At 36.6% G+C, this 25932-nt stretch overlaps 1 protein-coding gene across 1 annotated transcript in view; it reads left to right on the forward strand.

Moving 5' to 3' along the window:
• Positions 1–25932, forward strand: part of OTOGL (otogelin-like) — a 165195-nt gene that overhangs the window by 114449 nt on the left and 24814 nt on the right. The window contains exons 37-45 of the mRNA XM_011946963.1: positions 3617–3690; positions 6586–6763; positions 7050–7192; positions 7448–7471; positions 7563–7655; positions 9711–9900; positions 13568–13782; positions 24099–24240; positions 25160–25345. Of these exons, the coding sequence (XP_011802353.1) occupies positions 3617–3690; positions 6586–6763; positions 7050–7192; positions 7448–7471; positions 7563–7655; positions 9711–9900; positions 13568–13782; positions 24099–24240; positions 25160–25345 (1245 nt within the window). The remainder of the gene's footprint in view (positions 1–3616; positions 3691–6585; positions 6764–7049; positions 7193–7447; positions 7472–7562; positions 7656–9710; positions 9901–13567; positions 13783–24098; positions 24241–25159; positions 25346–25932) is intronic.

Raw genomic sequence — 25932 nt, forward strand, 5'->3', positions numbered from 1 at the left:
AGGCATTATTCCTGAAGGTATTATAATGTAGGTCAAGTTCAGATATTTATTCTTTCAATTTATTTGACAAGCTTTAGTTGAACACCAATTCTACCTGGCACTGTCCTGGCCCTCAGTGAGGAGGTATGATAAACAAGTCACAGCTCCTACCCTAAAACTGCTGATAGACCAGAGGCTATTGCAATCTTATAACAGGGGTAAATACAAGCAGCCCACAGGAGGGCCATCATATTTATTTTGGAGGTGTGGTGTCAGAGGTTAACTGAAGATAGGAATTGGGTAGGCTAAGAGAAGGGGGAAATATGTTCCTATTAGAAAGACGGCATGTGCAAAGTCTGGAAGCGAGAGAGAATATGTCACATGAAGGAATCTTAAGCAGGTCCAGTGTATCTTGAATGTGCAGTTTGAGGGGAATTGCGTTGAAAGATAGAGTGGAAGAGATTATCGGGGGCAGGTCACAAAGGACTCATGATAAGAAACTGGATTTTTAAAAGGATATTAATAGCCTCACTGTAACCATCGCTAGTACCACTGCTTCTCTGGTTAGCTACCATTTGAGTAGTAATTATATGCCAGGTATTGGATTAAGCATTTGGCATACATTTAATCTTGAACAGAGCCCTATGAGAGAGGTGTTACCCTTGTAGAGATGAGGAATTACTATACTCTTGTGAAATTTTAGGCATCAGTGAATTTAGTATAATTTAGAGCATGCTGTGGGAGAAGGTGGAGGTACCTCACCTAGATCATTCAGTTTATAAGGTGAATAAGTCTATGAAATAAGATTGCATGTTTTAATATCTGGGGCATAGACTGTTAATTATTCTAAGTATTGCTCTTTACTTTGAACTCTCTTATATCCCCCAAATTAATATTCGACATAGATCTCAAATGTGTAAAATGATTTAAACCTCCACAATCTATATGCAGAGAATACAAACTATATTTCATTACCCTCAAAGATAAGAAAAATAAAGCTATTTCTGTGTCTATTTGCAGATGTCACGCTCTTAGGTTATTCTAAGGGATCTACTCAAACCTATTAGCAATATCGTATGAGTTCAGCAAGGTTGCAGAATACAAGAGCAATACACAAAAATCAATTGTATTTCTATATACTAGCCATGCACAATCTGAAAATGAAATCAAGAAAACAATTTTATTTATAGTAGTATCAAAAAATAATAAAATGTTTAGAATATATGTAGCAAAAAATGTGTAAACTTGTACAATAAAAGGTATAAAACGTTGATAGAATTAAGAAGCTGAAGAAATTCCATATTTATGGATTGGTAGAGTTGTTAAGATAGCAATACTCCCAAATTATATTTATATACACAATACAATCCCTATCAAAATCTCAGCTACTTCTTTGCAGAAATTGATATTAACCCTAAATTCATATGGAAGTGTAAGGAACTTAGAAAAGTCAAAACAGTCTTGAAAAATAACTAATTTGGAGGACTCATACTTCCAGTTTCAAGACATACCACAAAGCTATAGTTATCAAGACAGCTTGGCTATTGTAAATCCACACTCAGATAATGTTTGTAAGCCTTTGATGATTTTAGATAACAGTGAATTCCTTCACTGTTAGGACCACTGAACTTCCCAGTCATTATAATTTTTTTTTTTTTTGAGATGGAGTCTTGCTCTGTCAGTCAGGCTGGAGTGTAGTGGCATGATCTGGGCTCACTACAACCTCCACCTCCCAAGTTCAAGTGATTTTCCTGCCTCATCCTCCCAAGTAGCTGGAACTACAGGCATGCACCACCATGCCCGGCTAAGTTTTGTATTTTTAACAGAGACAGGGTTTCACCATATTGGCCAGGCTGGCCTTGAACTCCTGGCCTCAAATGATCTGCTCACCTTGGCTTCCCAAAGCTCTGGGATTACAGGCGAGACCCACCGTGCCTGGTCAGAAATATTAAAAGTTTTTAAAATGTCATTATGGTATGCTGAATAATGGCCCTCCAAAGATGTCACTCTGTTAGTCCCCAGAATTTTTTAATATATGACCTTATATGGCCATACATGTGACTAAATTAAGGTGCTGACTGGCTTATGCCTGGATCATGAGATGGGGAAATTATCCTGGAATATTCATGAGGGGCCAATGTAATCACAAATGTTCTTACAAGAGAGAGGCAAGAGAGTTGGAGTCAGGGAAGGTGATGTGACAACAGAATCAGAGGAAATAAGGGGAAAGGAAGGGAAGGAAGAAGGGGAAGAGAGAGAGAGATTGATTTGAAGATTTTGTGCTGTCGTTTTGAAGTTAAAGGAAGGGACCATGAGCCAAGTCCAGGTAGTTCATAGAAGCTGGAAAAGACCAGGAAACAGAGTCTCCCTTAGAGCCTCCAGAAGGAATGCAGTCCTACTGATAGCTTGATTTTAGGACTTATTTTGTTTAAAAATTAATTAATTAATTTTAAAAATTGACAAAGAAAAATTGTATATATTTATTGTGTACATGTTGTTTTGAAATATGTGTGCATTGCGAAATGGCTACATTGAGCTCCAAAACGGCTAATACACTGGTGTTGTTTTAAGCCACTAAATTTGTGGTAATTTATTACAGCAGCAATAGGAAACTAATGAGGTTATTTTTAAACGCTATCAACTCTGGGCACTGCAATTATGGCCGAGAATAGTTTCAGCCATTCGTTGTGGTTCTTCTGTAATCTTTCGGACTGAATATTTTAGAGATAACTCTGATATTGGCGCCTTTAGAAGGCGCCTCACAGATGTGTTTACAAATCCCATCTCCCGTTTTCACGGGCCACCCCTAAACCACACCCACCAACTAGGGTCTCCGCATGGTCCACATCAGCATTTATTCTGCTCGCAAGGAACACATTCTCAAGGTTCACCAAAATCAAGGGGTCAGCCTCATTACTTATTTTCAAAATGTAACAAAATTTTCAACTCCTGAGGAATGGTTAGTGATAATATTAATATTTGTTTTACCCGTTCACACAATTGTGTTGACACCGTTAAGAAAGTGAAGGTAGGCCAGGCGCGGTGGCTCACGCCTGTAATCCCAGCACTTTGGGAGGCCCAGGCAGGCGGATCACGAGGTCAGGAGATCGAGAGGAGGCCATCCTGGCTAACACGGGGAAACTTCGTCTCTACTAAAAATACAAAAAATTAGCCAGGCGTGGTGGCAGGCACCTGTAGTCCCAGCTACTTGGGAGACTGAGGTAGGAGAATGGCATGAACCCAGGAGGCAGAGCTTGCAGTGAGCTGAGATCTCGCCGCTGCACTCCAGCCTGGGCGACAGAGCGAAACTCTGTCTCAAAAAAAGTAAATAGATAAAAATAAAAAAAGAAAGAAAGTCAAGGGGTTTATAGAATGGTGATTAAAAGCCAAATTTCTGAAATCAGAATTCATTTCCAAGTTCAAATTCTGTCTCTACCACTTAACAGCCTTACTTCTCTACAGCTTAGTTTGTTCATCTGTAAAATGTCGATATTATTATTACCAATACCACAGGATTCTAGGAAGGAATACGTGAAATAATCTATATAAAATTTCTTAGTACAGTTTCTGTCACATATCCATTCCATACAAGATAAATACATTCCACTAATGAGGATTACCTTTTCATTTCTGACAGTTACGGAAATGATTACTCCATCAGAAATCACTGTGTTTGATAAGCTAACACCAACTACAGGCTTGGAATGTGAGGTATGACTGGGCAGTAACTTCCAGCTCTTTGTTATTTCCATATATCATCCACTCAGATTACTGTGTCAATGTCCAAATGCTACTAAACTTTTTTTTGGTATGTTCTCTAGTCTATCCTTGCTAAAAGATAGTAAGAAATATGCGTTTCATTGGAACAATTGTAACTGATATTTCTTATTAATTAGCTTCTAGTCACACTAAGAAAAACAAAATTGAAATAAGATCTTAAGTGTTATTCCTTAATAAAGAGTCATCTAGTATGGATTTATCTGTGAATCAGGCATTCATAAAATATTTATTAAGCATCTACTCAATGTCAGTCACTGTGCAAGATGTTAAACATACACTGGTAAGCAGAAAAGGTAAAAGTCATTGGCTCCTAGAACTAGTAGTTTTCTCTCCTAAGACTTGGGCAGAGATCTTATTTCAAATATACCATTTGCTCTGATAAACTAATTATTTATTCAACCAATATTTATTTGGCACCATTTCTGGCCAGGCACTATTCGGATCCTACGGAAAAAATATAAAAGTAGGCAAACATTTCTGCCTTTCCAGAGTTTACGTTCTATTGGAATTTCTGAGATAGCCCATAAGCAAAATAAATGAAGTTATATAAAATGTCAGTCAGAGGTGCTGGTCAGGAGAAAAATAATACTATTTTTAATAAGATGGTTGGAAAATCTTCACTGATAAGGCAACCTCTAAGCAAATGATGTGCAAATTTGAGAGAGTGAACCCATGTAGAGGACTGGGGCAACAAAGTTCCAGGTAGAGGGACCAGCAAGTGCAAAGGCCTTGAGGCAAGAATGTACCTACTGTATTAAAAGAATGACAAGGAGACAAGTAAGTAAGAAAGGAATAAAATAGTAAACAATAAAGTAGATTATGTTAGACCTTGTATTGTAAAGACTGTGGCTTCTGTTCTAAATGACTTGGGAAGGTGCTGTATATTTTTGAGTCAAGGAATTACACCATCTGAGTAGTTTCAAGATCATTTTGGCTGGTGTATTGTGGGTAAGGTGTAAGGAGACAATATAACTGGTTAGGAGGCTATTGTAGGAATTTAGGCCAGAGATGATGATGGCCTGGTTCAGGTGATAGCAGTGAAGATGGTGAGAAGTACCTGGATCCTGGATATATTTTGAAGGTAGAGGCCACAGACCTTACCGAAAGATTAGATGTGAAGTGTGAGTAAAAGGGAAGCCACAAAGATTCTAAAATTTTTGCTTTCAGCAACTAAAGGGCTGGTGTCAACCAGGATGGAGAAATCATGGGGAGTGAATGTCTGGAGTGGGTATAATCATGAGTTTACTTTTGCCATATGAAGCTTGAGATTCCTCCCAGACAGCAAAAAGCTATAGTCATACAGCTTTGGCGGACATACATGGAATATATATAGGTCATGCTAAGAAAAAATTTTGGGAATTCTCATCAGATAAATGGTATGAGACTGAATGAGATAATAAAGGGAGTACAGATAGAGAAGTGAAAAGGGCCACTGCAACTTTCATAGGTTGAGAGAAGATGACAGACATGCAAATAATGTTAACCAGAGAAATAGGAGAAAATGTAGGAGGCTGCAGGTGATCTGAAATCTAAGGAAAAAAATATTATAAGGAAGGTGGAGTAATAAGCTATACTGAATGTATTAATAGGTCTGAGATGAGGTCTGAGAACTGATCATTGGATTTAGCAAGGTGAGTTGTTGGTGACCTTGTTAAAAAGAGTTTCAGTAGAGTAATGGTCTAAAATCCTTTGGGTGGTTTAGATGTCTGAGAGGGCTATAGTTTTCTTGTAATTGCTTTCATTTTTCTGGCTAAATGAAAAGCAAAGTCAATACCTGAGAAGTGATACAACTTTCACACAGAAAATTTTGGAAAATTGGACTCTTAAATTTTGAAGTGCTCACTTAAGAATCTTATTATTTAGAAAATTAGTAATTTCTCTTAACCTTATTTTTAAAATCATATATTATATTGGAACGATAGAAACTGATCCAAAAGATTTAGGGAGAAGCAAATACAAAAAGATACTTTATTAGTGTATGATATGTAATAGGTGGTAAATAGTTGTTAATTTTCATTCTGAAATCCCCAGACATGCAGTAGAGTATTGGTCAAGAGTACAGATTCCTGAGTAACAATGCCTGCACTGAGATGCTGTCTCTACTATCTTCTATCTGTGGGACCTTGGGCAAATTACTTTAACCCCCACACTGTTTACTCATCTATAAAATAAATATGAAATAATAGTGTCTACCTTAGAGGGTTATGAGAATGAAATGGGTTAATTAGAAAATGTCTAGTTTAGCATTGCTATAATTATTACCATAATTTAAATGGAATGTGATTTATAAACTTTGAAACACCTACCACTTATTTATTTATTATTTGTTTACCTAGACATTTTGAGTTACATATAAAATTAATTTATGATTATACAGTCTAGGTGCTGTCAAACTGATGTTATATATAAATTTTTAATGAAATATTTAGATAGTATTGTGATTTTTAAGTTGACATTAATGGAAGTTATATTCATATGCTAGCTTTACACAACACAATGTGAAAGGTCGGCTGTCATTTTATAAATTTGCTTGCAAAAAAACTAGTCTAGTGAATTTAGGAGAACATTGTTTTCTTCAGATGTTCGAATATATGGGTAATCTAATACCCAATCAATATTAAGATAAGGCTTAAATTAAATACATATTGAATATTATAGAAAGGGTACATCAATAAGAAGTTGTAGTGAAATTTTAATTCTTTATCTTTCAAAAGTTTTTATATTTAATAAATGTACACATGGGCAATATTAATGTGAAATTTAAAAATCAATTAAAAACGTTAATTGAGAATGGAAAAAAAAACCCTAATCTTTTTTTATTAACAGCCTCAGCAATTTGATCCTGTTTATAATTGTAGCCAATATATATGCCTTAATATGGAATGGCAGTTATACAACTGGTCTCTTAATTGCCCAAAGGAGGTGAAAATGCCTGACTGTGGTTTCCGAGGAAGGCCAGTTCAAGTGAACAGTGATATCTGCTGCCCTGAGTGGGAATGTCCTTGTAAGTTTGCATTTCTTAAGTGATGATCTTTTTTTTTTTTTTCCAATATGGAGAGAGTGTTACTTTTTTGAACCTTTCACCTCATCGAGCCAAAGTTATTGTTTTTGAGTTTTCTTTATTTGATTTATGATTTTGGCTCAGAGTATATAACAGTATAGTATATATATATAGTATATATGTTGTCAGACATAACAAGGCTAATGTAACAGATTTTTTTAAAAAGAGCAATTATTACTAAAAATGCAGATAGTTAATAGACTAAATCCACTTTCCACCATTTTTGTAGGTCGGTGTTCCATGTTGTCAGAACTGAGCATTATTACATTTGATGGAAACAATGCAGCATTATATAGCATGGCTTCTTATATCTTAGTAAGAATTCCTGGTGAAATTATAGTTGCTCATATTGAGAAATGTTCCATGAATCAGGTGGGTCATAATTCATTTTTGCAGTCATTTTGTTATAAATCTATAGCTGATGTCTATTACAACATCACGAATTCTCATAGGAGGAGGGACCTCAAGAACTCACTGAGATACTGAGATCGGTCTTCTGATAATGTTTCAGAAACATTTCTGAAAACCTTTCATATCAATCTATTTAGAGGCATATAATATCAATCCAAAGAATGTTTTAAAAAGTCAAATAATGCATTTAAAAGTATTTTCTTTATTTTTTTCCAGAATGGAAAATCCTTAAAAAAGCTAGTGAGTATTTGCAAAGTATTTAGTACATTCATTCTGTTTGTCACTACAATTATGTTTAACTCCATAAAGTTTTAATTTTTTTCAAATTAAGGCTCCCTCTGGAAGAATCTCTGGACTTTGTTTTAAGAAGTTAAATGTGACAACATCCATACATAAAATAATTGTCAATCGGTTAGCAAGAAAGGTAAGAACACAAAGTTAAAAGTTTTTATCACATTAGATGAAAATAAGTTATATAAACAGTTATTTCCAATAAGAGGGAAAAGTAAGCATATCAATGGAATTTAATTGTTATTATATATACTAATCATTTCATGGACAATATAAAATATGTTTCTTAATATTATATTTTCTCTCAGTAATGTGCCAATTATTGCAAATATTTTCCCCTGTGAGGTTAACTGCAGGAACCATGTTAAATACACTAGCGACTGGTGAGATAATGTGATTGGCCAGTCCTCTTTGTGTTAGAGTTAATATCACGTTTCAAATCAGACAGAGTGGAAAAGATATGAAGGAGAGGGATAATAATGTTGAAAAGTATAGTAGCCAAGAACACCAGGATAAAGACCGTTAAGAACAGATGGAAGGAGTGGATTTGAAGTATTGACATAATTAAGCTTTTGGTAAAAATAAGATAGGTAAAATAAGAAAAAATATGAAAAAAAATTTAACTTTTTTGAAATAAATTGAAGAAGCACAATACATTATAAAAAAGCAATGTATTATAAAAAATGAAAGGAGCCTTTTGGTTTTACAGGAAAAACTCTTATCCCATATATTTGACAAACAGGAGTGAGTTATGAACTCAGTGTTTCACTCAGTTCTAAGTTATTCTCTCTAAAATATGAAAAAAAAATGTGTAAAGATTTTTCTTAATATGGCTGAGGTACTATGCACTTTCTGGAAATAATTTGACCTGTTAGCATAGGTCCATAGATTCTAGACTGAAAATAATATTAAAATGAGCCTAAAAATGTAAGAAGATATTTAAAAGGTTTAATTAAGTAAAACGAAATATATAAATAAGGTACTTTTTAAAAATGATAGTATTTGTGTATACCTTTGAGTTTGATGAGGTTGATATACTTACAGGAAGTGGGTGAGAAGTAAACACAAAGCTGGTCAATGTCATTATTTGTAGCATTTGGATGGAAGGACTTATTTTTGACCCCAGATGAACTCATCACTGGTCATTCACTGGTCAGGCACTGTATTCAGCTAATGATGAGTTATTTTTGAAAATCACTTAGTGAGAGTTTAACATGATAAAACCACGTAGGTCTTGATCTCAAGTAACATATACTTTTGCATGATTTGCATGATGTAATTTTCTGCTGATTAGAAAGCAAGAGGAGGTACAGTGAGAGAATTATGACCAAGATATCATAGAAATAAAAAGAAGAGTAACTTAATGTTTTATAGTTTATAGGCGGGTCAAACAGGTCTTTTTTGGAGGAGGTCACACTTAAGATAAATCTTAAAGAACAAGTAGAAAGAAGGAAGAGAAAGAGAAAGTATGTTTCAGCTCAAGGACAACAGTATGAACAAGATATAAAAATGAGAAATTGAATGGTTGGTGAGGCATAGCTTCAAGAAATTTGCTGCTAGTTACAGCTCATGGCTTCATGTCATTGCCATTATTTAAAGCACTATTTTTCAAAGTATAATCATTGGATTGCCTACATTAGTATCACCAAATACCTGTATAGACTGTCTATACTTATTTAGTACATGCTAAAAATACAGTCTATAATCCAATGCAAACCTGTAAAGTCGAATCACTGAGAATCTTGATCTTTAACAAGCCTGACAGGTGATTGTTATGAACATTGCAGCTAAGCAAACAATGATTTAGCAGATCAAGGAGAGAATCCAGATTAAGAAAAATGTCCAGAAAATAACATTATTATCTTAAATTCATATTAGAAGGATGGTGTTATTAATATAAACATAAATTGAAGGAAACAGACATAAAAGCATACATAACAAAAAACAGTTAAATTTTGAGGAAAAATGAAAGGCAGTGACATTAGAACAAATATTGACTAGAGCAAGGCACAGCAAAGGAACAATAAAAGAACTTAAAGGTTCTGAGAAGTTGTGGCAGCAGTAAGAAATACTTTTTTTTAAATTAAAAAACAGTTTACATTAAATCAGAATAAAGGAATAATCTGTATTCTCCTAATTTGTATATTTAAGTAAACATTTCTTAACAGTTGTGTTTATGTTATTCTAGGTAGAAGTGGATTCCATTGTTGTGCCTTTGCCATTTTCAAGTCAGGAACTGTCCATAGACGATTCTGGTTCAATGTATGTAATTACTACTCCAGCTGGACTAATCATAAAGTGGTCTCATCTTACAGGAATCATAGACATTCATTTTGGCCTCCGATTTAACTTGTCATCCTACACAGAAGGACTTTGTGGTGAGTGCTGCCCTTCAAATCTTGATTTTTGTCTGTTATTATTATTATTTTTTTCTATTCACGCTATACCATTTTGGGCCCTGTTGCCCCATTTTTCAGATTTGAGATGTGATGTTAACTTTCAGTTCCCATGTAAATACTGAAGGAAGCAATGATTTTTCCATAAATGTGCTAGGGAGCAGGAAATAACACTTCAATTTAGATATTTTATGAAAATATATGCTTACTGCTATTACTGTGATGCTGTTTGTGTTTCCACTAGCTCGTCTTTATTAGGCATTAATGAAGCATCAGACATTATTTTGCATATTTTAATTCACTTAATTTTAAGATCTAGTAAGTAGATAATAATAGTGTTATTTCAATTTATAAGTGATACAAATGAGGCGTAGAAAGTTTAAAGGCTTGTGTATCTTCGTTTCCTCTTAATTTTTTTAAAAGTTTGAAATCAGAGAAAACTCGTTTAAGTCATCTTGAAAGAACACAATGTTCAGAATATTTGTCCTAGTTTTATCATGAAATGCAACGCTTAGATATACCATTACATCTAGGTTTAATATTGTAATACATTATGCAGATATATAAAGAGTTTTAAGTCAAAGGAAACAAATTAGAAATATCTGTAGGTACATAATGAAATAAAAAGAGTACTGGCTCTGGTGTCTGCTAGAAGGTTGAACACAGGTTATTATCTTTACAGCTTTGTGCTGTTAAGAGAATGTCAGTTTCCTCATCTTTAAAAGGGGACAGTAATGTCTATTTTCAAGATTGTTTGGATTACATGTGAAAGTTAACATAAACACAACACATAAATACACACAGTCAATAAATGTTGGTTTAGTACAAATATATCTAATTTTAATCTCAGTAAATATTAATTAAACAAAAGTTTATGGATCATCTTCTGTGTATCTGACATTACGCTTGATGCTGACAACTCAAAAATGAGTGGCTAAGTCCTTGCCCTCAACAAATTACACAAAATATCCACATTTCTTGTTTTAAAATGTAAACATTTATTGGAAATTTTTGCTAAAATGGTTTTCTTAGTTCCTCACTTGTTTACAGCATGCTAAACATAGCATAAATTTCTATGGTGACTTAAGGTTATTATTTGGAAATAAGCATTATTGAGTATATACTTAATTTAGTATATATATGTACTAAATCAGTAGTTATTACTGAGTAATAACCGAGACTGAAAATGTATGTTTTCTCCTATAACTTATCACTGTTGAAGGGTATTATTTCAGTTTGATTTTTATGTTTTTTATTCTTCTCTACTATTAGCTCTTGCTTTCATGTAGACAGCCACTCTGCTAGCTGAATTCTTAACTAAGTGCTGCAGAGAGAGGGCTAGGATCACCTTTTTGCTAACCAGGGCTCATTCCCTAAATTCCTTGACCTCCACAATGAGAGAAGTATGCTTAATTAAAGGGAAATCTGGGTGCTGTCAGGATCACTAGGCTGGGTGCTGGCTGAAAAGCTTCTGGTGAGTAAGACTGTTATCCAAACAGAGTCTGAACACTGGAATGAGAGGCTTATATTGACATCTCATTCTACACAGCACTATGAAGTCTGGAGTGGTGACCGAAGTTGCAGTGAAAACATATTTTTACTTGCAATTGCCTTTCTTTAGAAAAGTTTAGACTTAAAAAATAGTAGCTGCTTTACAATGTAGTTCACTTAATTTTTTTAAATGTTTAATTGCACGTAGTACCCTGTGTATTTACAGAAGTGAAGCATTGCAACTTTTATTCATCCTGATATATCTCCTTGGGTGTGGGGAAAAGAAAGAGAGATCAGACTGTTACTGTGTCTGTATAGAAAGAAGTAGACATAAGAGACTCCATTTTGTTCTGTATTTAAGATGCTGTTAATCTGTAACCCTACCTCTAACCCTGTCCTTGCAAGAGACATGTGCTGTGGTGACTCAAGATTTAATGGATTTGGGGCTGTGCAGGGTGTGCTTTGTTAAACAAGTGCCTGAAGGCAGCATGCTTGTTAAAAGTCATCACCATTCTCTTAATCTACACTGCCAAAGGTCGCAGGGACCTCTGCCTAGGAAAGCTAAGTATTGTCCAAGGTTTCTCCCCATGTGATAGTCTGAAATATGGCCTCGTAGGAAGGGAAAGACCTGATTGTCCCCCAGCCTGACACCTGTGAAGGGTCTGTGCTGAGGAGGACTAGTGTAAGAGGAAAGAAGGCCTCTTGGCAGTTGAGATAGAGAAAAGCATCTGTCTCCTGCCCGTTCCTGGGCAATGGAACATCTCGTTGTAAAACCCGATTGTATGTTCTGTTTACTGAGAAAGGAGAAAACCGCCTTAGGGCAAAAGGTGGGACTTGCTAGCACAATGCTGCTCTTTATGCACTAAAAAGGTTTATGGAGATGTTTACATACGCATATCAAGGCACAGCACTTTTCCTTAAACTTATGTCACAGAGACCTTTATTCACTTTATTCATATGTCTTACTGCTTACCTTCTCCCTACGATGGATGATCCTATTATCCTGCCACTTCCCTTTTTCTAAGATGGTAAAGATAATGATCAATAAATACTGAGGGAACTCAGAGACCAGTGCCCGCGTGGGTCCTCTGTATGTTGAGCACCGGTCCCCAGGGCCCACTTTTTCTTTCTCTATACTTTGTCTCTGTGTCTCATTTCTTTTCTCAAGTCTCTCATTCCACCTAACGAGAAATGCCCGCAGGTGTGGAGGGGCAGGCCACCCCTTCACTTGGGGATTAAGATTTGATGTTTGAAGAAAATTTTTATTCATATATTTTATAGCCCAGAGTCTTGGAAATTAAGAAAAATTATGTCTTAAAGTAGGATGGGATTCAGGTAAGGTATGATTATAGATCTGATCTCATTACTTTCCTGGCTCTGCACTGCATGCGATGAAGAGTAAGCTCATCCACAATTTGGCTTTTCTCAAGGAAGATAGAGGCTGCAGCAGGTCAAGGTATTACAGCTATCAACAGGTCATGTTATCCCAAGGAAGGAAAATTGCCTGTGTCCTAGAATTCCCAGTTAAAGTCTTGAACTTGATCAAAGTTTTCCCTATTTGAATACATTTATGTGCCTAGGTGACTACTACATGCTTGCTGGTTTATGCCTGGATTACCTGGAACAGTTGCTAATGCAAGGGAGTGAAGATTACCTTTATGTCACCTGGGATGATGTCCTGCACTAGGTGATGGAGCAGTGATATCTCCTGAAAGAAAAATATTTAATATTTTCAGGCAGAGTTTTCACAGGGAAGTGGAAGCCTGGGAGCCGATCACCAAATATCCATTACTGTAGGAAGTACCTTGCCAAACTCAAAAACTAGTTACTAAGTTAGAAGACGGTGGTATTAATGGAAGAGTAGGAGCGGAATGAATGTCTTCTTTCTTAATCTTCTCTGATCTCTTCATGTATCTTGACTTCTAGGCTTTTGATATCTTTCTTATTGGTTTATGGCAGTTAGTTCTACACTATTTTATCAAAAAATCAGAACATAATTTAAAAAGTTCTTTCGATGTAAGAGTTCAAGGATACATAAACTTGGCACCTCATACAGTAAATCATTTGGTCATTTAAAATCTATTATTTAGCTAATTTAGTTGTGCTGTCTACACTGGTTTAAGTTTTATTTTTTCTAATTGTCACATATTCTTTCAAGGAGTTTGCAATGAAGATCCAGATGATGATCTAAGGATGCAAAATGGCACAATTATTACAAATATGGAAGACATAGGATTATTTATTGAGAGCTGGGAAATTGAGAAATCATTTGAAGTAACAATGAGAAGACCTGTTAGGAATTGTACTGAGTATGACTGCAGCCACTGCATTGAGTTATTAAATAGAAGAATTTTCATTCCATGTCATGATAAAGTAAGTTGGAAGCAACCATAAATTATACTTTCATGTTAGATATGTTGAGAGTAAAAGCCAATACGTTACTCTTCTTACTGTGATGTTCTTCTACTGAAAACAAAACCCCCAACCTTCTGTCAGTATGCTTTGGAATTCAGAATCACTTATTGTTTATAGGCTTACAAGCACAGGAAGGATAATTTTATTTCTTTTCTTTATGCTTTGTTAGAAATATATCTACAGCTTTCAAAAAATGAAAATTTGTCCTATGAATAAATGTCTCTAAGAGACAGAGATCAATGATGTTTGATAACCCAGTATCAAAACCAATACAGTGAGGCTTTAATCAATTCCTTATGATCCTGGCTTCTTAGGCATATGCTTGTAATAGAATCTGTCACTCACTCTATTTACTTGGTCTTTATTAGTCTCCAACTTTCCGAGTTTAAGTGATTAGTAGGCATTTTAAATAATCTATATTGTCAAAATGATCCATCATTAAAGACAAAGGACAAATACAGTATTTTGTGAATCATTTAACTAAAATTTAGTGAGCATTTAGTACATGGAAATCGCTGTGTTAGATTCCTGTGATAGAAAATGAATAGGACACCTAGTAGGAAGGCAAGTCTGTGAGCAGATACATTAAAATATACATTATGGAGGTATATAGGAGCCCAGGTTTAGAGAAAACTTTATGGAGTTTTAGATATTTTTTCTTTCTTTTTTTTTGAGATGGAGTCTCACTTTGTCACCCAGGCTGGAGTGCAGTGGCACAATCTCGGCTCACTGCAACCTCCACCTCCCAGGTTCATGCCATTCTCCTACCTCAGTCTCCCAAGAAGCTGGGACTACAGGCGCATGCCACCACATTGGCTAATTTTTTGTATTTTTAGTGGAGACAGGGTTTCACTGTGTTAACCAGGATAGTCTCGATCCCCTGACCTTGTGATCTGCCCACCTCGGCCTCCCAAAGTGCTGGGATTATAGGCATGATGAGCGACTGTGCCCAGCCCAGAGTTTGATCTTTGAAAGGTTTAGAAGTATGATTTTGCCAGGAGAGAAGAGGGAGGGATGGAGTTCCAGGCAGAGATAACAATGCAATGGCCCCTCAGTATCTGTGAGAGGTTGGTTTCAGGACCCCCACAGATATCAAAATCCTTGGACACCCAAGTCCCTTTCTAAAATATAGTATAGTATTTTCATATAACCTGCACAATTCTCCCATATATGTTAAATCATCTCTAGATTACTTATAATACCTAATGCAAGATAAATGCTATGTGAATAGTTTTTACACTGTATTTTTTTTACATTTTTATTATATTTTTATTCTCGTATTATTTTATTTTATTCTTGCTTTTATTTTTTTCTTGTTTCTTTATTTTATTCTTGTTTTTTACTTGATTTTTTTGGGGGGTGGTACTTGTCTAACCTGTATTTGAGGTTGTAATGCCACAGGCATTTGAACTGTGGGTGGAGAAGTTGATGGCCAACATGGTTTAGGCTCTGATGGCCCCCAAAATTTTATTTGATCCTTGTTTTTTTACTTTCTTTTTCTGAATATTTTTGAGAGCTTCTTTGGAGGTTCTAGCAGGGGAGTGCAGCTACTCTTATACCCTTGACTGAAGGCTGGTCCTCTGTAGGGGATGGTCGTCCTTTTATGTCCGGAATTGGTGGGTTCTTGGTCTCGCTGACTTCAAGAATGACGCCTCAGACCCTCACGGTGAGTGTTACAGTTCTTAAAGGCAGCGTGTCTGGAGCTGTTCATTCTTCCCGGAGGGTTCATGGTCTCACTGACACAAGTGAAGCTGCAGACCTTCGCGGTGAGTGTTACAGCTCTTAAGGACAGCATGGACCCAAAGAGTGAGCAGCAGCAAGATTTAATGCAAAGAGCAAAAGAACAAACTTTCCACAGTGCGGAAGGGGACCCCAACAGGTTGCTGCCGCCTGGCTGCGCAGCTTCCTTTTATTCCCTTACCTGGCTCCCCCCACATCCTGCTCATTGGGCCATTTTACAGAGAGCTGATTGGTCCATTTTGACAGAGTGCTGATTGGTGTATTTACAAACCCTGAGCTAGACACAGAGTGCTGATTGGTGCATTTACGATCCTTTAGCTAGACATAAAAGTTCCCCAAGTCCCCACCAGACTCAGGGGCCCAGCTGGCTTCACCTAGTGGATTGTGCGCTGGGGCTGCAGGTGGAGCTGCCCACAAGTCCCTAGCCGGGCCTGCGCTCCTCAGCCCCTGGGCAGTTGATGGGACCGAGCACCGCAAAGCAGGGGGCGGTGCTCCTCAGGGAGGGAGGCTTGGGCCCTGCGGGAGCCCACTGTGGGGGAGGTTCCGGCATGGCAGGCTGCAGGTCAGGAGCCCTGCCCCGCGGACTGGCGGCTGAGGCCCAGCGAGAATTTGAGCGCTGCGCCAGCAGTGCTGGGGGACCTGGTGCAACCTCTGCAGCTGCTGGCCCAGGTGCTAAGCCCCTCACTGCCCTGGGCCAGGCGGCACCAGCTGGCCGCTCTGAGTGTGGGGCCCACGGAGCCTGCGCCGGTGCTGGCGGGAAAGTGCCTGCAGGAACTGGTACTGGCCTGTGAGCGCCACTCACAGCCCCGGGTCCCCCCCCGCCCCCACCGTGCGTCTCCCTCCACACCTGCCGGCAAGCAGAGGGAACTGGCTCCGGCCTGGGCCAGCCCAGAGAGGGGCTCCCACAGTGCAGTAGTGGGCTCAAGGGCTCCTCAAGTGCTGCCAGAGTGGACGACGAGGCCAAGGAGGTGCTGTGAGGGAGGGCTGCTAGCACATTGTCACCTCTCACTTTCAACCAAATGTGCACCTTCAGGAGGGACGTACATGGAGCAGTGAGGGAGGAAGGGTACACTTGCCTACTAAGCCAGATCAGCCAAATCAACCTGGGCAGTCAATGGGGTGACAGATGTTGCAGCCAGATATCTCTCACATCGGATTTTCTGAATATTTTTCATCCGTGGTTGGTTGAATCTATGATGTGGAAACCCTGGATAAGAAGAGCTGATTGTATATGCAAGAGAAAGTATTGTTTAAAGGCCATGTGAGGAAAACATTGAAAGAATTTGGTGCAACATCTATGAAGGGAAGAGTCAGGGAAGGAAAGCAAGGGAATTGTCAAGTCAGGAAGGAGCTCACTGTGAATGATCTTTGATGCTGCCCTGTGCATTCCCTGAGGGAAAAGACAAAAGTATGAAGTCATGGGATAAAAATGGCATGTCTTTGTGGAGCTTCAGTTTTACATGGAGATTTGGATGCAAATAAGTTTTCAATGTTCACATTTTTTAAATGCGTGCACATAAACATGAAGAAATAGCAAATACTTTAAAACTCATTGCAGTGCCACTTTAGTCTGTCTTCTTAAAGCATCACGATTTTTTTAAATTACATTTTTAACTGGAAACTTGAAAGGTTGATTATATCAGGAAACTTTCAGCTTGACTATTCAAGGCATAATGAAGCAACACAGGATACCATTTAGTCTGCGACAGCTTCCACTTTCTCTTAAGATCCTCCAGTATACAAAAATTAGCTGGATGTGGTGGCACACATCTGTAATCCCAGTTATTCAGGAGGCTGAGCAGGAGAATTGCTCAAACCCGGGAGGTGGAGGCTGCAGTGAGCTGAGATTGCGCCATTGCACTCCAGCCTGGATGACAAGAGCGAAACTCCATCTCAAAAAACAAAAACAAACAAAAGAAAAAACCTCCAGTGAATTTGACAGCAAAAAAAGAAACCTAAAATCCGAATATACAGGAGGAATTGGACACTAGCACAAGTGGCTAATCTAACAATTATAATAGATACCTTAATGCTTACTTAAAGTGTGGGTTTTCTTTATTGTAGAAATGTAAATGGGCACCAAGTTATGTTATGTCTTATGTTGGAAAATCTGAATCAACAACTACATAAAACTATTCCTAGGGTAACATCTAAAAATCAATCATGCAGAATTTAAGGATAATTATTAGAATATTTTGCTTGATTGTTTATTTTTATAAATAACAAGTAATCTTGTCTCAAAAGGTTTCTTCAGAACTAGTTTTAGAATCATGTGGAAGGTCAGGCTTGTCCATCAGGATCCTCATTTAATCCAACATCACTCTCTTCACAAGGAGCATTTTGCTTTTATATTTTCATAGGCTGTTCAATGATGGGATACATTTTTATAATTTTTTTAAGTATTATAGTTTGAATATCTCTTTCAACAAAAGAAAGTTAGTTTGCCATTTTATTTGCTGCATAGATATAAATAAATTTAATTAAAGAAGGTATTGGCTATCTATAAAATATATATGATATATATATATATATATTTTTTTTTTTTGAGGAGTCTTGCTCTGTCATCCAGGCAGTGATGTCATCCAGTGCAGTGGTGTGATCTTGGCTCACTGCAGCCTCTACCTTTCAGATTCAAGCGACTCTCCTACTGCAACCTTCTCAGTAGCTGGGATTACAGGCATGTGCCACCACACCTGGTTAATTTTTTGTATTTTTAATAGAGATGGGGTTTCACTACGTTGGCCAGGTTCGTCTCGAACTCCTGACCTCAAATGGTCCACCTGCCTTGGCCTCCCAAAGTGTTGAGATTACAGGTGTGAGCCATCATACCCGGACATGACTATAATATTTTTACAGTCAGAGTTGAAAATTCACTGGTCATCATGGAAAGAAAAGATAAAAAGTAAAACCTAAATAATGTAAGTGGATTATTTTAACTGTAATGGTAAAGAAGAGCTCACAAAATTGGCTTATTTTGCAGATTGTCTTTTTTCAAGAGTGACCAATTAAAAATACTATAAAAAAAAGTTTGAGAATAAGATAAAATAATTGACTGTAGGAAGTACTAGTACTTTCAGACTCTCAAGTACTCGAAGTCTCTAGATGTGTTTCCTTGAGAAACTAAAAGAGACCTTTACAAAGCTTATGAGGATCCTATGCACAGTAGCCTGTGTCTTCAGACAATGTCTTTAGCTGAATTCTGGTCATAATGATTCAGTGATAACTCTGGCACAGTGCATACAATAGTGGAAAATGCATTTTCTTTTTACCCACATAGTTCTTGGATATTGCAAAACTGAGATAGAGAAGACATAGTATTGCCATCATGCTGAACTTGATATTTGGCCTTGGATCTCCTCAATTCACTGCAGATTTCTTACATGGATATTTAGGGATTGAATGCAATATCAAAGTGCCCATTAAAACATGAGATACGCAGGGTGTATTTCCTTTTCTTTCAAAGGCTCAAGTTGTAAGACATTATTTTTATTTAAAAGACACAGACTATTAAGCACCAGAATGTAAAACTTGCATGACCTCAAAAAAATACTTCAAAGAAATTTTGAGTTTATAGTGACTTCTTTGGGCTGAACTCTAATCAACCTTGAGAAAAAGTTTCCCTTTCTCTACTCTCTGCTTCTAAAAGTTACGTTGATTGAAGTCCTGTTGCAAGAAAAAAAAGAAAGTTAAGAACTAAAAAAAAGAGAGGGTCATGACAATTTGCTCTATAGATCTGTATGAAGGTCTGAAGAAGATGGGCTAGGCAGGTATAGTAAGGTAGCTAATTAAAAGGTCTCTGAGTAGTTTTTATTTATTTGCTTGTTTTAACCTTTTATTGTGGTAATGTTTACATATTCACAAAAGTGGTGGGAACAGTATAAGAACTTTTCGGTGTCCGTCATATTAAAAAATCTTTTTAAAATTGCCTCTTTTTTTCTGCCTATCTTCTTCACTCCTGCCACACCCCGCCCCTGTTGAATTCTTTTAAAGCAAATCTACTTTGGGAAAATGATGATGGACTCTGCTGATGAGTGGGAAGCAAGTGAGGATAGCGGCATGTTCAGAAAAGAAAGATGGCATTTGGGAGACATTTGGGATGTGGAATGGGCAGGGTTTAACGACCAATTAGATGTTAGTGCTAAGGGAGGTTGAGCATTTCTAGATGACTTCAACTTTCTAGCTTAAACAGGGTAACATATCAAGATAAAGAAATTCTTGATGACTTGTTGATACTCGGTCTGTTCCATCCAAGCTATCACCAAGTCATGCTGAGTCCACTTCCAAAATATATTCAATATCCATGCATTTCTTCCCACCACCATTTGAATCCAGAGAAACATCACCTCTTGCCTGGTCCAATGACAAAGCTTTATAATTCAATATTGTTAAACAGAATGTCAGATAGTTTAATAGATGCTTCTCTTGACTTACATCTTTTTTTTTTTTTTAATTATACTTTATATTCAGGGATACATGTACAGAACATGCAGGTTTGTTATATAGGTATACATGTGCCATGGTGGTTTGCTGCACCCATCAACCCATCAACCCATCATCTACAGTGGATATTTCTCCTAATGCTATCCCTCCCCTAGTCTCCCACCCCCCAACAGAGAGTGTGTGATGTTTCCCTCCCTGTGTCCACGTGTTCTTATTGTTTAACTCCTACTCATGAGTGAGAACATGCAGTGTTTGGTTTTCTGTTCCTGTGTTAGTTTGCTGAGAATGATGGTTTCCATCTTTATCCATGTCCCTGCAAAGGACATGAACTCATCCTTTTTTATGGCTGCGCAGTATTCCATGGTGTATATGTGTCACATTTTCTTTATTCAGTCTATTATTGATGGGCATTTGAGTTGGTTCCAAGTCTTTGCTATTATGAACAGTGCTGCAATAAACATAAGTAGAATGATTTATAATCCTTTGAGTAATACCCAGTAATGGGATTGCTGGGTCAAATGGTATTTCTGGTTCTAGATCCTTGAGGAATTGCCACACTGTCTTCCACAATGGTTGAACTAATTTACACTCCCACCAACAGTATAAACGCATTCCTATTTCTCCACATCCTCTCCAGCATCTATTGTTTCCTGACTTTTTAATGATCGCCATTCTAACTGGTGTGAGATGGTATCTCATTGTGGTTTTGTTTTACATTTCTCTAATGACCAGTGATGCTGAACTTTTTTTCACATGTTCGTTGGCCACATAAATGTCTTCTTTTGAGAAGTGTCTGTTCCTATCCTTCACCCACTTTTTGATGGGGTTGTTTTTTTCTCGTAAATTTGTTGAAGCTGTTTGTAGAGTCTGGATATTAGCCCTTTGTCAGATGGATAGATTGCTAAAATTTTCTGCCATTCTGTGGGGTGCCTGTTCACTCTGATGATAGTATATTTTTATGTGCAGAAGCTGTTTAGTTTAATTAGATCCCATTTGTCAACTTTGGCTTTTGTTTCCATTGTTTTTGGTGTTTTAGTCATGAAGTCTTTGCCCATGACTATCCTGAATGATATTGCCTACGTTTTCCTCTAGGGTTTTTATGGTTTTAGATCTTACATTTAAGTCTTTAATCTATCTTGAGTTAATTTTTGTATAAGGTGTAAGGAAGGGATCCAGTTTCAGTTTTCTGCATATGGCTAGACAGTTTTCCCAACACCATATATTAAATAGGGAATCATTTCCCCATTGCTTGTTTTTGTCAGGTTTGTGAAAGATCAGATAGTTGTAGATGTGTGGCATTACTCCTGAGTCCTCTGTTCTGTTCCATTGGTCTATGTATCTGTTTTGGTACTAGTACCATGCTGTTTTGGTTACTGTAGCCTTTTCTACCACTGAGCTTCATCCTCGTTTGCAAATCTCTACAAAGCAGGCAGAATAATATCTTAAAATTATAAACAGAATGTGTGATTTCTCTACCTAAAATCTTTCACTGTATTTCACTTAGACTACATTCCAAAGTTCTTACCAGGGCTGTCAATGTCCTCTATGATTTGGCTCACCTACTTCTCCAGCCACATCTTGTGCTATGCTCCTCTTGTTTGCTAAGCTCCAACGTTGTTGCCTCCTCTCAGCTTTCTTCATATTCCAAGAGTTATTTTTTTCTGTCAAAAGGCTATACTTCTTGCTGTTTCCCCAGCTGGAATACTTTTTTCTTTCAGTCCTTTCTAACATGGTGGCTTCTCTTCATCTTACTTAAAGGTTTTGTTTTTGTAGTTGTTGAGATCCACAAGCAGAGAACAGGTCTGTTTTATTTACCTTTATTCTTATGCATAGTACAGTGTCTGATATGTAGTTAGGTACCCAATAAATGGTGAAAGTGTTCATCAGTTAATAAGTAAGTAGAGGATACAGAAGAATCAGCTTTTGTGGGCTAAGTAGAGAAGGGATTTTTTTTTTTTTTCATTTCGGGCAGATTAAGTCATGTGCATCATCAGAGTGAAAACACTGAGCAGAAACTCTGGAGCATAATTCAGGAGCTCAGAGGAGGTAAGTTGAGGCCAGAGATCAGGTTGGAAGAGTTATTAGTATATGGATTTTAAGAATAATTATAATTTATGTTGTGTCAGGGTTTTTTTCTGTACATTTTCCATATATTAGCTCATTTAATTTTCACAGCAATCTTAAGTAGTAGTAGTAGTTGTTACTATTAACTCTACTTCACATATGAAGAAACCAAGATAAAGAAGATTTAAATGCCCCAAATGGTGATAGAAACCATGGGAATGGATGAGCTTGGGGAGAGCATTTTCAGTGACAGAACATGACCATTGAGGATGGGATCTAGTAAAACAGAATGAGAGGCAGGTAGAAGAAACAATGACCAAATAGGTGGAAAGGCAACAGAGTGTGGTACCTTTGAAGTTCAAGGAGAGAACATTTTAAGCAAGTGGATGTGCTAATGGCAATATAGGCTTCTGAGAGGTCAGGGAGAGTTTAGAATATCAGTTTCATTGCATTTGATTAAAAGGAGGCTATTAGTGACTAAAGCAAGTATTGTGTGTAAAGTAAGGTGGTTGAAAACTGAGATTTCACAAAGGAAATAGAAAGAAAGTCGATTCTTAGGGTTTTTTTCTGCATCTTTAAAAATATCTAATTTTATTTTTATATTGACAGATAAAATTGTATGTGTTTACTGTGTACAACATGATGTTTTGAAGTATATATACATTGTGGAATGATGAAATCTAGCTAATTAACAAATGTATTACCTTATGCGATTTTCACTTGTGTGATGATAACACTTTACATCCACTCTCAGCATTTTTCAATAATGTAATATATTATTATAGTCAACATGTTGCACAATAGATCTCTTGGACTTCTGCCCATCTAACTGAAATTCTGTACCCTTTAACAACATCTTCTCAAGCACTTCAATCCCTGGTAAATATAATTCCTTGCTCAATTCTATATGATCAACTTTTTTAGTTTTCACATGTGAGTAAGATCATGTGGTATTTGTCTTCCTGTGTCTGGCTTATTTCACTTAACATCATGTTCCCTGGGTTCATTCATGTTGTCACAAATGACAGGATTTCATTCTTTTTAAAGGACAAATAATATACCACTGTGTATATTTACCAAATTTTCTTTCTTCATTCATCCCTTGGCAGACCCGTAGGTTGATTCTGTATTTTGACTATTGTGAATAATAATGCTGCAATAAACATGGATGTGCAGACATCTCTGTGACATACTGATTTCATTTCCTTTGGATATGTACATAGTAGTAGGGTAGCTCGATTATGTAATATTACTATCTTTAATTTTTTTAGAAACCTCCATATTGTCTTCCACGATGGCTGTACTAATTTACATTACCACCAACAGTATGCAAGGGTTACCTTTTCCCTACATCCTCACCAATGATCATTATTTTTATTGGATGCTTTGGCCTGTATCAGAATTTGGCATCTGAATTTAGATACTTAGTATGTGCCTACTGACTAATGAGTTGAGAGAAAAGTGGAATAAATATTGTCACATGCTACATTATTTATTATTTCAGGTATCTCTAGATCAAAATGGAACCTATTCTATAGGAACAAATGAGTCTCTAATTAAATTGAGGTGTGCCAAATTTTGCAAATCATGTAACTAACATTGAATATTAATAAAAGTTTTGAGAAGCATTTGTAACTTTATTTAATAATCAATACCATATACCATTATAGAATGCTTTGTGAGCTTACAACTTAATCTATAATTCTTCAACTCTTATTCAGTATATAGAAAAGGCAATTGTAGCCCACAGTGGATATTAGAAATAAATTTTTGCTTGGCTCCACATACTGTTTTCTTTTCCACCTTTATAAGAAAGATGTGTGTAGATTAGTGCACATGGTATTTGTCTTATTTAAGTGTGTTTAGAGTGATGTTTAATATTAAGAATTTTTGAAAAAAGTAAGGTCTATGATGAAGTATAATGAATATTAACTTACTACCCTTTGATTCTCCAAATAATCTTAGTCTAGCTTAGGGCTTTCAGAGAAATAAAACAATATAACTTATTTCAAAGCAAAATGTTTCTCTAGGTTTCACCGAAAGACTTTTGTGAAAAGATGTGGATCAATTATACCTATTTTTGGAACTATGAGTGTGATGCACTTTCTGCATATGTGGCTCTGTGCAACAAGTTTGATATCTGTATTCAGTGGAGAAAACCTGATTACTGCTGTAAGTAACTGTTAACTGAATAATATTTTTAAATCATAAATAAATTTCACTTTTGCAATCACTTCTTTCCTTCTTTTTCTTCATCACGAACTAATTTAGTAAGCATAAAATGCACAGAAGAAGCTATCACAAACACAAATTGCATCACGCAATTTCAGAAATAAAACGGTCACACATGAAGCTCCCTATGTGCCTTCTCCAGCCCTTCCCTCTCTCTTTTCCCTGAGAGGTAATCACTATTCAAGAGGGGCATTGCTGATTCATCGGGAATGTGTGTCATCCCCAATTTCACTAGACAGTGTCAAATGGTTCTCCACTGAGATTGTACCAATTTATAACCCCACCAGCTGAGCATTCAATTTTTAATAGTATGACTTTTTACAATCATTGACAATCCACAAGGCTTTTCTAAAACATCATTTATAAACTGCTAAGCAATAGTAATTTCTTTTGACAGTGAAGGATCAAACCTAAACATACAGCATTTTTCTTTTTTATGATTTGGTTGAGTTTTATATACTGAAAGTGTATTTCGGTTATAATTCTGAGTAGACTGTTATCTCTTCTTACTGCACAGAGCAATAATTTCATAATAGTTGATTGTATATTTATTCCAACCAGACTTGTGCTGCCTGTTGGTGATATTTATTTGTTATACATCTGATAAGCGTTTCCCACCATAACAGCTAATACTAGTAGACCCTTGGAAAATGCTTAAAAATTACAAAAAATGCAAAAAGCAAACACATTGGTGCCTTTGTTTCTGATGTATGGTTACAGAGTAAATGAAAAATGGACTTTGAAGAGACTAAAATTTGCAAAATATATTTTCTGTAAGAAATCTGACATTTCTTTCTTTTACTAGAATTTAAATAGTTTACTTTCATCATTAGCAAATTTTGTCTCCTATTCTTCAAAGCCCTGAGTTGCCCAGAGGGGAAGGAATATCAACCCTGTGTGCAACCTTGTGAAGCAAGAACATGTCTGAACCAATGGTTCTATGGACATTCTTCCTGTTTGAACTTAAGAGAAGACTGTGTGTGCAAAGATGGAACTATTCTTCACAGGCCACATTCAACCCAGTGCATTCCAGAGAAAGAGTGCGGTAAGACACAAAATACAAAATGCCTTTTCAGGGATCCGACAAACAGACAAAAATGTTTTTTAGATATTTCAGAGATGTGCTAACAAAGATTTATCAAAGACAGCCTGAATGTTGGAAAGGAAATGCGTTTGTCTGTAGTTTGGTTTTAATATGATTTCAAGAGAAGTTAATTGTTATAAAAGCTTCAGTGGTAATGTGTTTTAATCTTTATATCTGCCTATAGTAACTGAGAAAAAGCATGGGAAATCAAGAATTAAGAGTGTGGATTATGGACTGAACTCAAATTCAAGTTAATTCATATATTAGTGGTTCACTTTTACTCCTATGAGTCTCAGGTTATGCATCTGGAAAGTGAGGAAAATGAGAGTACTTATAAGGTTAGTGTGGGCTACGTAATTTAGTAAAAAGCATTTTGCATTTAACATGGTGCCTTGAGAAAATTAGCATGTAAGAAATGGCAGATGGTACTATTATCTGGGTGCTATGATTTGGATGTAGTTTGTCCCCACCAAAACTCATGTTAAGGTTTGATCCCCCGTGTGGCAGTGCTGGGAGATGTGGCCTAGTGGGAGGTGTCTAGATCATAG

Source organism: Colobus angolensis, unplaced genomic scaffold (assembly GCF_000951035.1).
Source record: "Colobus angolensis palliatus isolate OR3802 unplaced genomic scaffold, Cang.pa_1.0 Scaffold256, whole genome shotgun sequence".
Classification (NCBI taxonomy): Eukaryota; Metazoa; Chordata; class Mammalia; order Primates; family Cercopithecidae; genus Colobus; species Colobus angolensis.